Here is a 15055-nt window from a genome sequence, read left to right on the forward strand (position 1 = left end):
GAGGTTGGCTCTTATTGGTGGAATGAGTGGAGGAGTAGCCTAGTGGTTACTGCAGTGGACTTTGATCCTGGGGAACTGAGTTCAATTCCCACTGCAGCTCCTTGTGACTCTGGGCAAGTCACTTAACCCTCCATTGCCCCTGGTACAAAATAAGTACCTGAACACAGTAATACCTCGGTTTTCGTTGACTTCAGTTATCGCCGGTTTCGGTTTTTTCTGTGAAAAATTTGTCTCTGTTTTCGTCGGTTGCCTCAGATTTCGTCGGCGTGCCCACGTGACCTTGCTGCTAATTTTGCGAAAACAAAGGGCGACCCACGTGTTCTCCTGCTCAGTGCTAATACTACAATTGCATGTAAGTGATTACTGCATATACAGTATTCGTTGTGATGTGTTTATTTTGCATTTTTCAGTTTCAAATCTCAGTGTCCCTGTTAAGTGTTTCCCTTGCTAATAAGTTAACCCTTTCCTTTCAGCTCCATCATGGGACCAAAGAAAGTTTTTAGTATTAAACACTATATTTATTCTCTATAAAATGTGTTTTTGCTATGTATTTTGGAGTGTCTAGAACGAATTAATTGGATTTACATTCATTCATATGGAAATAATTGCCTCGGTTTTCGTTGGTTTCGGATTTCGCCAATTGTTTTCGGACAGATTATCAACGAAAACCGAGGTATCACTGTATATGTAAACCGCTTTGAATGTAGTTGCAAAAAAAACTCAGAAAGGTGGTATATCAAGTCCCATTTCCCTTTCCCGCTTTTAAACCTAGTGGCAACATGGGATAGAACATCTCAGCATTTTCAGATGTTTTTTTTAAATCGCCATTCTATCCATTCTGCCCAACAAGGCAGCCAGAGTTGAATCCGGCACTCTGCACAGGTTCTCATCATGATTAAACACTGGTATACTTAATCTCTGTCTCTCTCTGCCAATTTTGGGGCACAAACCATAGACCAGTGGCATAGACAGACCTGACATTTTGGCTGGGCCCAGAGCTAATAATATGGGTGGCCTTATCAAAAAGCAGCTTAGTAATGATCTTTGTTTTGCCATGGGGACAGACTAAGGAACACTGACTATCTCGAGAACACTTCTGGGAATTTTCTCTCCTGGCAGCTAAAAGTTTTGTGATAAGGATTTTCTGAGTTTACTACCCCTACATCTCAGCAGCCTGGCATCAGCTTTTATGTTCCATACTCCCTACCCATCCCCATAGCTCAGCATCATCCCTTCCCTTCTCTACCTTACTCCCCATCCATCCCATAGCTAAGCATCAGCCCTATCCTACCACCTCACTCCTCCCTGTAGCCTAGCATCAGCCCTGTCCTCCCTACCCACCCCCTATGGAATTAAGTATAAAAGACTTTTTTTTCATGCCCTGGGCAATGCAGATCCCACCTCTGCATGCACCAGTCCACCCAGAGAAAACCACCTAAACTTTTTTTTTTTTTTTTTTTTTTAATTTTAACCTAGGCAAAATAATGTATATAGTCATCATTAAATATACATTTTTTGACCTAGGCAGTGAAGTGCTTACCCCACTCAGAATCCCCCCCCCCCCCACCAGCCAGCATTTTGAGTACAAAAAAAAAACCAACTACATGTTAAAAAAAAGTATTTCAAATTTTATTCCTTGCAGTGCTGGGCAGCTGCTTGCAGTAAAGTTGCAACTGCCACGTGGTGCAGAACAACCTGGTTCCTGTAGCTGACTCAGGCACGAGTGTGTTGTGGCCCATCGTGGGGCACTACTGGGACGCTGGGGAATGCTACTGCACTAAGGCACAATGTAAGAGAGCTAAGAAGTCGCGCCTGCTGCTACACACCCAGGCGGCACCAGCCTTTCCATCTGGATACTGCAGTCTGGGCTGGGGGGGGGGGGGGGAGGAGCAGACAGTGCCGCGTGGTCCCGACTCCCGGCGCCTGCAGCTGAGCATGCAGCTATTTTTTTTTGCCTGTTGAGAAGATGACAAGCAGCGAGAACGAGGCTGAGCGCATCGCACGGGATGGAACATGAGTCATCAGCACGCAGGGGGCTGAGAAGGAAGAGGACGTCACGCACACTGCAGGTCACCACGAAATCAAGAGCTGCGACCATGTTTATTCAGTGCCGAGTCAACTCACTGCCGTGCCAAGTCTGCCCAAAAGGTAGGTGGGACTGGGAGTTCAGCTGAGCGAGCCGCGGTGCGACGACGGTAGAAATGAATTAGTGAAAGGCTGCTGCTTTGGCTTTGCTCTGTGCGCTTTAATTCAACCGCCCTTAAAACTGGGTGGGTGGGTGGGCCTGAGCTGAGTTGGATGGGGCTGGGCCCGCCCCCGCCCGTACTATGCCCTTGCCATAGACATCTGCTTGGAACTGATCCTAGGACAGCTTCATGGAACAGCTGGTTCAGGAGCCCACAAGAGAAGGAAAAATACTAGCCTTAATTACTGGAGCTCATGATCTGGTGCGGGGGGTAACGGTGCGAGGGCCGCTTGATAACAGTGATCATAATATGATCAGTTTTGATATTGGCATTGAAGTAAGTGAACTTAGGAAATCAAATACACTAGCGTTTAACTTTAGAAAAGGTGATTACGACAAAATGAGAAAAACGGTGAAAAAAAGACTGAAAGGAGCAGCTCGCAGGGTAAAAAACTTGCATCAGGCGTGGATGCTGTTTAAAAACACCATCCTGGAGGTACAGGACAAATATATTCCGCGTATTACAAAAAGGGGAAAAAAGACCAAACGTCAGCCGGCGTGGCTAATCAGTAAGGTAAAGGAAGTCAGAACCAAAAAACAATCCTTCAGAAAGTGGAGAAGAGAACTGACTGAAAGTAACAAGATAAAACATAAGGAATGCCAAGCCAAATGCAAAGCGGAGATAAGGAGGACAAAAAAGGACTTTGGAAAAAAGTTAGCATTAGAAGTGAAAATACATAGTAAAAATTTTCTTAGATACATTAAAAACAGGAAGCTGGCTAAAGAATCGGTTGGGCCGCTAGACGAAAATGGTGTTAAAGGGGCGATCAGGGAAGACCAAGCCGTAGCAGAGAAATTAAATTAATTCTTTGCTTCAGTCTTCATCGAGGAGGATTTGGGAGGGACACCGGTGCCGGAAAGCATATTTGAAGCAGGCGAGTCGGAGAAACTAAACAAATTCTCTGTAAACTTGGAGGATGTAATGGTTCAGTTCTGCAAACTGAAGAGTAGTAAATCACCAGGACCAGATGGTATTCATTCCAGAGTATTAATAGAACTGAAAAATGAACTTGCAGAACTACTGTTAGTAATATGCAATCTATCCCTAAAATCAAGTGTGGTACCGGAAGACTGGAGGGTAGCCAATGTTACGCCGATTTTTTAAAAAGGTTCCAGAGAAGATACGGGAAATTATAGACCGGTGAGTCTGACGTGGTACTGGGCAAAATGGTAGAGGCTATTATTAGGAATAAAATTACAGAGCACATACAAAAACATGGGCTGATGAGACAAAGTCAGCACGGATTTAGTGAAGGGAAGTCTTGCCTCACCAATCTACTGCATTTTTTTGAGGGGGGTGAACAAACATGTGGACAATGGGGAGCCGGTGGATACTGTGTATCTGGATTTTCAAAAGGCATTTGACAAAGCACGTCATGATAGACTCCTGAGGAAACTGGAGAGTCATGAAATCGGAGGTAGGGTATTACTATTGATTAAGAACTGGTTGAAAGATAGGAAGCAAAGAGTAGGGTTGAATGGTCAGTATTCTCAGTGGAGAAGGGTAGTTAGTGGGGTCCCGCAGGGGTCTGTGCTGGGACCGCTGCTTTTTGACATATTTATAAATGACCTAGAGATGGGAGTAACTAGTGAGGTAATTAAATTTGCAGATGACACAAAATTATTCAAGGTCATCAAGTCGCAGGAGGAGTGTGAAAGATTACAGGAGGACCTCGCAAGACTGGGGGATTGGGCGTCGTGGAGGGGCATAATCGAACGTTGCCGGCCAAATAGATCGCCGGCGATCTATGTTGGCGGCAGCGCTACAGCTGGCTGGAACCATATTAACGAAAAAGATGGCCGACCATCTTTTTTTTTTCGATAATACGGTTTAGCGCGGCCAAATGCCTTGGAGTTTGCCGGGTTTGAGATGGCCAGGTTTGTTTTTCAGCGATAATTGAAAAACATGCCGGCCATCTCCAACCCGGCAAAATCCAAGGCATTTGGTTGTGGGAGGAGCCAGCATTTGTAGCGCACTGGTCCCCCCCTGACATGCCAGGACACCAGCTGGGCACCCTAGGGGTCAATGCAGTGGACTTCAGAAAAACCTCCCACATGCATAGCTCCCTTACTTTGGGTGCTGAGCCCCCCAATCCCCTCCCCAAAACCCACTAACCACAAAAGTACAACACTACCAAAGCTCTTAGGGGTGAAGGGGGCAACTACATGTGGGTACTGGCTTTTGAAGGGCTCCCATTACCTGCACAAGTGTTACAGGTAGGGGGGGATGGGCATGGGTCCGCCTGCCTTAAATGCACTGCGGTACCCACTAAAAGTGCTCCAGGGACCTGCATACACGCAAGCCTCTAGGACTTGTTGCTGATGTATAACCTTGGCACACCAGTTGACACCTGAAGACTAATCTCTTTGAAAAAGTCCTTTATTTGAATAAGCACGTTTACTCACAGTTAACTGCAGATCAGAGGTTGTGCCCCACTGGCAAAGAGTCTACTACTACTACTACTATTTAGCATTTCTATAGCGCTACAAGGCATACGCAGCGCTGGTACTGAGATTAGCAGTAGGTCAGAGCTGGCAAAATGGTGTACAATGCCCTCTTTCAGCCACATTCAAGGTAATAACGTTCTCTTAACGTGGGTGTCACATGAAAGGGATCTAAAACTGGCTTACAAAAATGGCCACTACCTCATGGACTACCGGAAACAAAACAGGGCACACTCTGAACCCAGTTAGCAGGGGGGAAAAGCACCATGGGAGTAGAGCCCAGTACCCTACACCCACCACAATGCATTGCTGATGTGACTCTGCAGGGCACCTAACAGAAAAGGTGTCACACTCACCCGAGAGCCACATCGCAACCAGGGAAGGGCTGTCTGAGGATACAACACATTCTGTTGTCATGGAGGTGGGTACGGCATTTGAGGCTGGCAAAAAAGGTTTTTTAGTTTTATTTTTTTAGTATGGGAGGGGGTTGGTGACCACTGGGGGAGTATGGGGAAGTCATCTCCCATTCCCTCCAGTGGTCATCTGGTCATTTGGGGCACCTTTTTGAGGCTTGGTCGTGAACATAAAAGGACCAAGTAAACCCAGCGATATACTGCTTATCGCCGGGTGTTTTTTTTCCATTATCGCAGAAAAGCCAGCCATCTGGTAGCCACGCCCACGCCCGCCCATGTCCCGCCTTCGCTTGGCCACCAACACGCCCCTTTGAACTTTGGCCGGTGACGCGACGGGAAAGCGGCGATGTTGGCAAAACGCCTTTCGATTATACTGATTTGGCTGCTTTTCCGAGATCGCCGGCCATCTCCTGATTTATGTCGGAAAATGGCCGGCGATCACTTTCGAAAATGAGCTGGCAAGTGGCAGATGAAGTTCAATGTTGACAAGTGCAAAGTGATGCATGTGGGTAAGAGGAACCCGAATTACAGCTATGTCATGCAAGGTTCCGCGTTAGGAGTCACAGACCTAGAAAGGGATCTGGGAGTCATTGTTGATAAGACGTTAAAAACTTCTGCTCAGTGTGCTGCGGCGGCTAAGGAAAATGATGGAAAACAAACACGAGGATGTTATAATGCCGTTGTATCGCTCCATGGTACGACCGCACCTCGAGTATTGTGTCCAATTCTGGTCGCCGCATCTCAAAAAAAAGATATAAAGGAAATAGTGAAGGTGCAGAGAAGGGCGACGAAAATGATAAAGGGAATGGAACGACTTCCCTATGAGGAAAGGCAGAGGTTAGGGCTCTTCAGCTTGGAGAAAAGGCGGCTGAGGGGTGATAGAAGTCTATAAGATAATGAGCGGAGTAGAGCGGACAGATGTGAAGCATTTCTTTACACTTTCAAGCAACAACAAAACCAGGGGACACAAGATGAAGCTAGAATATGGTAGATTTAAAACAAATAGGAGGGGACCACGTGACAAGATGACGGCACGTTAGTTTGTGGCTTATGTGAGCTCCGGAGTTTAGCTTGCCGAAAACTCTTACCTTTTTTTAAGAATGCCCCATACAAAGCATAAGGGAACGGTTAGGGCAGGAACCTCGACGCCCAGGCCTTCCATACGGCAGCAAACAATGGAGAGATACGCCACAACGACGCCTACCCAGGTTTCCGGGGATAGTCCTGCAACCTCTCTGGAAGGAGACCATGAGGGTATGGGATTCAACGTCACTCTTTCTCCCCCGGAACTCGAGCCACCGCCCCAACCCGAAGGGCGCCTTCTCCAGACGGGGTCCTTGCGACCGGGATCGGGTGCACAAGGGCCCGCGGATCGAGGAATGGAGACGGCGAAACCCAATGGAGGGAAGAAGGGAGGAATCCCTACTCCTGAGCTGAGAGCTCTAGTACCTAAACCTGGGGCTGTGACGCTGGAGAGTATTTGGGAAGCTCTCCAGTGGTTGGACATTTCAGTAGCCAATTCTACAAAGGAAATCTCGTCTCTTGTGAGTAAAGTAGATTCACTTTATAATACTATGGAAAATACAAAACAAGAATTTGCTTCTCAATTGGTGGAAGTTAAACAAGAAATGAAGATTCTACAGGAATTTAATTCAACAACTGTTAAAGATAAGACTTTTATTCATCGGAAAATAGAACAGATTGAAAATTTTCACCGCAGACTAACATTAAGTTTTTTGAACTTTCCAAAGTCCTTAGGGGTTAGCCCATTAGAAGCATTTAAGAAATACCTACAAGAAACTTTACATTATTCTCCTGAAATGTTTCCCCCGATAAATAAGATCTACTATATTCAATCAAAAAAAGTGTCTGAAATTCAATCAGGATTACAAACTATTGAATCTTTAAATCAAAATAAGGCCAGTTTGAATTTGTCTGAGCTTCTAGAGACTTCTATGACCGAGGACTCTGAAAGATGTACTTTATTAGTGACTTTCGTATTTGACCAGGACTTAGAATCGGTAAAACGTTTATACTTATGCAAAAGCCCTTTTTTTGGGCAAAAAGGTATGGATGTTCCCGGATGTGACTAAACCTACTCAAGAGCGACGGAAAGCTTTCTTAGCTCTTAGAGCTGAAACATTAGCTCTGGGGGCATCATTTTATCTTAATTAACCCTGTAAGTGTGTGGTAAAGTACCTAGGGATAAAGTACATATTTTTCCAACCTGAACATCTTAGTGAATTTGTTAAAGTTAAGAAATTGGCTACTGGTTAATACCAGCTTCTTGTCGAGAATAATGTTTAGACGGATAGGTGTGTGTTAAGCTATATATCTGCTATAATGTTTTTTTTTTTTTTTCTTCTTAAGACTTCTCCTGTCATTTACCCTTCATGTGATCCCCCATTCTTGTGGTCTAAGGAGGATGAGTGAAAACATTTTTCTTATTATTTGCATGTTATGATTTCAAAATATGAATCTGTATTGCCTACTCAAGTTTATAAATGGCTTGTAAAAAACTCAAAAATGGAAAATTTAAAAAAAAAAACAAATAGGAGAAAGTTTTTCTTTACTCAGCGTGTAGTTACTCTGGAACTCGTTGCCGGAGAATGTAGTGACAGCAGCTGGCCTTACGGAATTTAAAGGGGGTTTGGACAGATTCCTGAGGAAAAAGTCCATTGAACATTATTTTTTTATAAAAAAAATTTTGGGGGGGGTTTTGCCGGGTTCTTGAAGCCTGGATTGGCCGCTGTCAAAGACAGGATGCTGGGCTTGATGGACCCCCAACTACCGGGCTGCCATCGAAGTGTACTCCAGCCTTGAACCTGATCGGTTTTTGACATTTATGGGACCCAGACAAAAATTTCAGGTTTTTATCCTTACGTTTTTGGGTTTTTTTAAATCTTGACCGAGCTGACATTACACATTGTATCTAAAAGTTAGGAAGCATCACTAAGCTGGTTGGAATCGCTACTTGGAAAATGGGTCAGAGGTACTGGCAAGTACACATTTCAGTCCATCTCCATCAGCTTTTTAGATCCTTTTAAGTGATGAAACCCCTCATGACATTAAGTTACCTTTATTTTCATATTAGTGTTTACCAGTTTGGTGAAGTTTGAAGATATCACCACTGGGCAGGATAATCTGTGTCTATTGGTTTCTTTTATGTTTTTCAGTGTGATCTTTACTGTATGGATCATAACAATGATTTATTTTATTTATATTGGCTTTTCAGGATGAAGTTATTATTTACATTCATGTTTTTATATAAATGGTAGCTTATCATTTTTTTTTATATTTATGCTTTTAACCTTTTGATTTCAGTTAGTTTTTATAGCCAACACTGTATATTACAGGAATTTATAACCCTTGAAGCAGCCCTTCTGGGAGAAACATTGTAATGTCAGGCATGTGTGTAGGATCCAGGAGCATGAGTAATGCATTTCTACATGGTCTACTTTTTGTCACACACTCTGGCCTTGTACAAGCCTACTGGCAAAGCATGAATTATTACATCATGGCATACACTAACATCGGTCAGTATTTTATAACGATCCATAATTTGCATTTTCAAACTTAGTGGATCACATAACACAAAGAAAAGCCTGACTTATGAATCAAGTTACAGAGCCATTTATCTGGGTACCTCACTATATGTGGATAAAAGCATGCATATAATTTTAGCCACAGCTTGGGAAAGGCATCCCAGAGTGAGTTCGGGCCAGGGTAGGTAATGATATACAGCTTTGGATTTTTTTTTTTTAAACAATGCATGTTTTTTTGACAGAAAAGTAGGCGCAAATCTCTGAGTATACTTTTTCCTTCAACAAAGTAGCTGACATTTAAGTTTTCTAAATATTTTCCTATTTATCGCCTCTCCAATTCCAAAGTCAAAAGTAAAGGTTCTGACGTTATCCATGTGAAGGTGAGCAAAAAAGGTGGAGAAACTTACCCCTGTCTCTGGATGAGCTGTCCAGGAAAGTTCAGACGTTGTCCACTTTGAGTCCATCAGTGTTTCTGGGGAAATAATAAACTGTGTCAGTCTCCCAATAAACTACTAAAAGGGAAAATTAGGTTCTTACCTTGGTAATTTTCTTTCCTTGGTAATTTTCGTTCCTTTAGTCACAGCAGATGAATCCATTATGAATGGGTTGTGTCAACCTACCAGCAGGAGGAGATAGAGAACACTGAAAACCATAGTGCCTCTAGGACGGCTAGCTCCATCTGCCTCTCAGTATTTTGAAGCTTCCAAAGCAGTGTTAAACCGCAACGTAGCACAACATGAACTTTCCTCACAGCGAACGAACGCCCCAGAACAGGAGCAATAACACAAAGGAGGGACGAACTCAACCTCCTGTAGTAGAACAGAAATCCTGAAGACTGTTTTCCAAATTCTCCCAATGAGGGAACATATCTGCAGGAAAAAACTGAACACAAAACAGAGTCAATCAGGGAGGGATCATGGATTCATCTGCTGTGACTAAAGGAAAGAAAATTACCAAGGTAAGAACCTAATTTTCCCTTCCTTGTCATCAGCAGCAGATGAATCCATTAACTGATGGGATGTATCAAAGCAATCCCTAGATAGGGCAGGAACAAGCCACACCACGCGCAAGCACTTGTGCTCCAAAAAGCGCGTCCCTCCTGGCAGCCACAGCCAGCCTGTAATGACAGGCAAAAGAGAGCTTAGAAGCCCTAGTAGCTGCACTACATATCTCTTGAAGAGAGAGTGCTCCCGTCTCAGCCCAAGAGGAGGAAATCGCTCTTGTGGAATGTGCCTTAAAGGCGTCAGGCGGAGGCCGGCCAGATAGCAGATATGCAGAAAAAATGGCTTCCTTAAGCCAACGGGCTATAGTGGCTTTAGACGCTGGAGACCCTCTGCGAGGACCTGACAACAATACGAAAAGGTGATCAGAGGTCCTGAAAGCATTTGACATCTGCAGATACTGCAACAGAGCCCTGCGAACATCTAGAAGGTGCAACTGCCCAAAAGATTCCGGAAACTGCTCCCTAGTAAAGGAGGGCAGAAAAATAGGCTGGTTTAGATGAAACGCTGAAACCACCTTAGGCAGGAAGGAAGGCACAGTACGTACCGTAACTCCGGACTCTGAGAATTGCAGAAATGGGTCTCGACAGGACAGCGCCTGGAGCTCAGACACCCGTCTCGCTGATATAATGGCCACCAAAGAGATTGTCTTTAGAGTCACATCCTTCTCCGAAGCTCGCCTCAGCGGCTCGAAGGGCGAACACTGAAGAGCCTTTAATACTAGCCCCAGGTTCCAAGCTGGACAACGGACCCGCACGGGAGGCCGGAGCCAAAGCACCCCTCTTAAGAAACCGTGCAATGTCCTGATGCGCAGCCAGGGAGAGGCCCAAGACCTTCCCCCGAAAACATGCCAACGCTGCCACTTGAACACACAGGGAATTATAGGCCAAGCCTTTTTGTACACCATCCTGCAAAAAATCAAGTATTGGTGAGACAGAAGCCCACATGGGTGTGATTGCTTTAGAAGCACACCAAGCCTCAAACTGGCGCCAGATCTGAGAAAAGGCCAAGGAAGTGGAACACTTGCGGGCCTGCAAGAGAGTGGAGATGACCTTGTTAAAATAGCCCTTGTCTCTCAATTGCACCCTCTCAATAGCAATGCCGTAAGACCAAAGCAGCATGGATCCTCCATGGTCACCAGGCCCTGCGTCAACAGGTTCGGTACCAAAGGCAAGGGAAGGGGAGCCTCCACTAGCATCCGCCGGAGGTCCTCATACCACGGCCGCCTTGGCCAATCCGGGGCAATGAGGATCACCACTCCTTGATGCAGCCGAATTCACAGGAGAAGATGCCCTATTAAGGGCCAAGGAGGGAACACATACAGGGGGGCCCGGAGGCCAGGATTGAGCCAAGGCATCCAACCCCGCGGAGCGAGGATCTCTCCGTCTGCTAAAAAAGGACGGGACTTTGGCATTTGTGCTTGAGGCCATAAGATCCGCTACGGCCTTTCCCCATTTGGCACAGATCTGAAGGAACACTTCGTCTGCCAGTTCCCATTCCGCTGGGTCAATTTGATACCTGCTTAGAAAATCGGCTTGCACGTTGCTCTGACCTGCTGACAGAAGCTGTAAATGTAGCTCGGCCCAGTGGCATATCTGAGCGGCCTCTGCGGCCAGTGCTTGGCACCGAGTGCCGCCTTGACGATTTATGTAGGCCACTGCTGTTGTGTTGTCCGACAGAACTCTGACAGCCAGTCCCTCCAGAGTCTTGTGAAAGGCCAGAAGAGCCTGGAATATTGCTCTCAGTTCCAAGCAATTGATGGACCACCCCGTTTCCTCAGGTGTCCGAAGACCCTGGGCATAGCTTCCCTGGCAATGGTATCTGTTACCACCAGGCACCAATCGGGAAGCGCTAGCGGCATTCCTCGCCGCAGCATGCTGTCTGAGAGCCACCACTCCATACTGAGTCGGGCCACAGGGAGCCACGTGAGTCTGCGTTGATAATCCTGGGACATAAGAGACCATCGTTGAAGGAGGGCAATCTGCAGAGATCTCATGTGCGCTCTCGCCCATGGCACCACTTCCAAGGTGGCCGTCATCGACCTCAACAGCTGGACAAAGTCCCAAGCTCGTGGGCGAGGCATCCGCAGGAGCAGACGGACCTGATTCTGAAGCTTGCACCGCCTTTGGTCGGGTAGAAAGACAAACCCCGAGGCCATGTCGAACCGGACCCCCAAATATTCTAGAGATTGAGAGGGGGGTCAGGTGACTTTTGGGTATATTGACGACCCAGCTCAGAGATTGCAGTACTGAGACCACTCTGGCTGTTACGTGATGACTCTCTTCTGCAGAGTCCACTCTGATGAGCCAGTCGTCGAGGTACGGGTGAACCCGGATACCCTCTCGCCTGAGAAAGGCAGCTACTACCACCATTACCTTGGAAAAGGTTCAGGGAGCTGTGGCGAGGCCAAAAGGCAAGCCCCGAAACAGGAAATGTTTTCCCAACACCGCAAACCACAGGAACCATTGGTGCGGGGGCCATATAGGAATGTGCAAGTAAGCTTCTTTCAGGTCCAGAGGACGTGAGGAACTCTACTGGCTGAACCGCCACAATGACAGAGTGCAGGGCTTCCATGTGAAAATGCTGCACTCTTAATGACTTGTTGACTTTCTTTAAGTCATCTTCAACTCCTCCCTCTCCTTCTCTGCCCATATCCAGCAGACAGCCAAGACCTATCGCTTCTTTCTCTATAACATCAGCAAAATTCGCCCCTTCCTCTCTGAGCACACCACCCGAACTCTCATCCACTCTCTCATCACCTCTCGCCTTGACTACTGCAACCTACTCCTCACTGGCCTCCCACTTAACCATCTATCCCTTCAATCCATTCAGAACTCTGCTGCCCGTCTTATCTTCCACCTAGACCGATATGCTCATATCACCCTTCTCCTCAAGTCACTTCACTGGCTTCCGATCAGGTACCGCATACAGTTCAAGCTTCTCCTACTAACCTACAAATGCACTCAATCTGCAGCCTCTCATTACCTCTCTACCCTCATCTCTCCTTACACTCCTACCCGTAACCTCCACTCACAGGACAAAACCCTCCTCTCAGTAACCTTATCCACCACCGCCTTCAGACTCCGCCCTTCCTGCCTCACCTCACCCTATGCTTGGAATAAACTCCCTGAGCCCATACGCCAAGCCCCTTCCTGCCCATCTTCAAATCCTTGCTCAACGCCCACCTCTTCAATGTCGCTTTCGGCACCTAACCATTGTACCTCTATCCAGGAAATCTAGACTGCCCCCAATTTGATTGACTGCACTTTTTTGTCCTTTAGATTGTAAGCTCCTTTGAGCAGGGACTGTCCTTCTTTGTTAGACTGTACAGCACTGCGTAACCCTGGTAGTGCTTTCGAAATGTTAAATAGTAGTAACAGTAGTAAGTCGAGAATGGGCCGATAAGACCCACCTTTTCGCGGCACCACAAAATAAATGGAGTAACGACCGCAGCCGCGTTCAGCAGGAGGCACAGGGATCACCGCTCCAAGGTGCAACAAGACTTGTAAGGTCTCTTCTACCGCCGCCCGTTTGACGGCAGTGCCGCATCGGGACTCCACAAACACGTCTCTCACCGGGGCACCGAATTTCAATCGGTAACCTTCTATGATCAGGTCCAGGATCCACTGATCTGAGGTAATCTTGGTCCACTCTTTAAGAAAGCGGGAAAGGCGTCCTCCTATAGCTATAAAGGAGAACTGGAACGGTGTCCCATCATTGTGGAGGACAGCCCTGAACTCCTGGCCTTGAGCCTGCCACTGTGGAGCGTTTGTCCGAGCGAAAGGTGTTCCTCTGCTGAAAACAGGCAAGTTGAGTAAACCCAGCACAGCACCCCGGGCGATACCTTCGAGCTTCACGGAAGCGAGGTCTGGAGGAGAAGGGAACCACCTGACCCTTGGAAGGCCGCGGCCTATCCTCAGGTAACCTCTGGGGTTTAGCATCCCCCAGGTCTTTAACAATCTTCTCCAACTCCTCTCCAAATAACAGAAGGCCCCGAAAGGGCAACTTCACCAGCCTTTGCTTAGAGGCCATGTCAGCCGCCCAATGCTGTAGCCATAGAAGGCAGCGGGTGGACACCACCACAAACATCTGTTTAGCCGAAGCTCTGACCAGATCATAGAGGGCGTCAGCTAAAAATGACAAGGCCGACTCCATTCGCGGTGCAACCTCAGCGAGGGACTCCGCACCATCCACAGGCTGTTCCACTGCCTGTTGTAACCAAGTGAGGCAGGCTCAAGCCGCATAAGAACTGCAAACAGACGCCCTTAAGGCTAGGCCCGAAATCTCAAAGGACTGTTTTGGCGCTGATTCCAGCCGCCGGTCCTGAATGTCCTTCAGGGCGACCCCTCCCTCTACTGGGAGGGTGGTCTTTTTTGTCCACGAGCTCCGGTCACACTGCACAGTCAGGAAAAGCCTCAGAAATAGCAACGTTGTCAAAGCGCAACTTTTTTTTTTTTTTTTTTTTTTTTTTTAACGCTGTGAGGAAAGTTGGAGGCAAACAGCTACAGAGGTATTCCGGAGGCAGAAGAGGGTGGGAAAGGCAGAGAAAAGGCAAACCTATATGCCTGCATCCACACAGGGGGAAGGATAAGGCAGGGAAAGGGCGAACCTATGTGCCTTTAAAGTGGGCTCCACTTAGCTGCAACACCCCTGCTACAACTGGCAAAAGCACAGGAGCCACCCCAGGCAGAATCTTGAAGGAGCTGAACAAGCTGCGTCCAACCCTGCTGGGAGATAGAGAAATACTAAGAGGCAGATGGAGCTAGCCATCCTAGAGGCACTATGGTTTTCAGTGTTCTCTATCTCCCCCTGCTGGTAGGTGGACACAACCCATTCGTAATGGATTCATCTGCTGCTGATGACAAGGAATGATTAATCAATGCCTTCCCTGTAAACGGTATAACCTAATTTCCATAACAGTTTCATCCAGCATCAGTACCTGCAAAACCTTATGAGACTGGGAGACTGGGAATCCAAATGGCAAATTTAATTTATTGTGAGTGTGGAAATGTGAATGAAGGTGGGCTCTGAGCCAGGACAAACAAGAGCCACACAGTGAGTTAAGGTGAACAAAATAACATTTATTTTGGAGTGTCTGGTAGGGGAGAAAAGAAAACACAAACTAGTTCTTTTGTACAAGTGTCCTTCCGTGGTCTGCTCCGGAAGGACCATATAATGCAACATACACTGTTGGGCTCGAGTCTGGCTCCCCAGAGGTACCAGTATAATAGCAGTTCACCTAGACCAGCCTGCATCTAGCTGGGCCAAAGATATCAAGGTGCAAGGTTCCAAATCAAACTTGTCCTACTTGACTGTTGCAGTTCCAATTCATACGTAAGAGGAGGTGGAGGCATATGCAGTTGGGTGTCGCTACTTCCCTCTGAGCCTGCCTAACTTAGCTGTGCC

General features: G+C 46.8%; 1 protein-coding gene across 2 annotated transcripts in view; it reads right to left on the reverse strand.

The window, feature by feature from the left end:
* EPHB3 (EPH receptor B3) overlaps positions 1-15055 on the reverse strand; it is a 131114-nt gene that overhangs the window by 74297 nt on the left and 41762 nt on the right. For both annotated transcript variants that reach the window (XM_030216247.1, XM_030216245.1), the window contains exon 2: positions 9056-9120. In XM_030216247.1, coding sequence (XP_030072107.1) covers positions 9056-9120 — 65 coding nt within the window. The remainder of the gene's footprint in view (positions 1-9055; positions 9121-15055) is intronic.

Source organism: Microcaecilia unicolor, chromosome 10 (assembly GCF_901765095.1).
Source record: "Microcaecilia unicolor chromosome 10, aMicUni1.1, whole genome shotgun sequence".
NCBI lineage: Eukaryota > Metazoa > Chordata > Amphibia > Gymnophiona > Siphonopidae > Microcaecilia > Microcaecilia unicolor.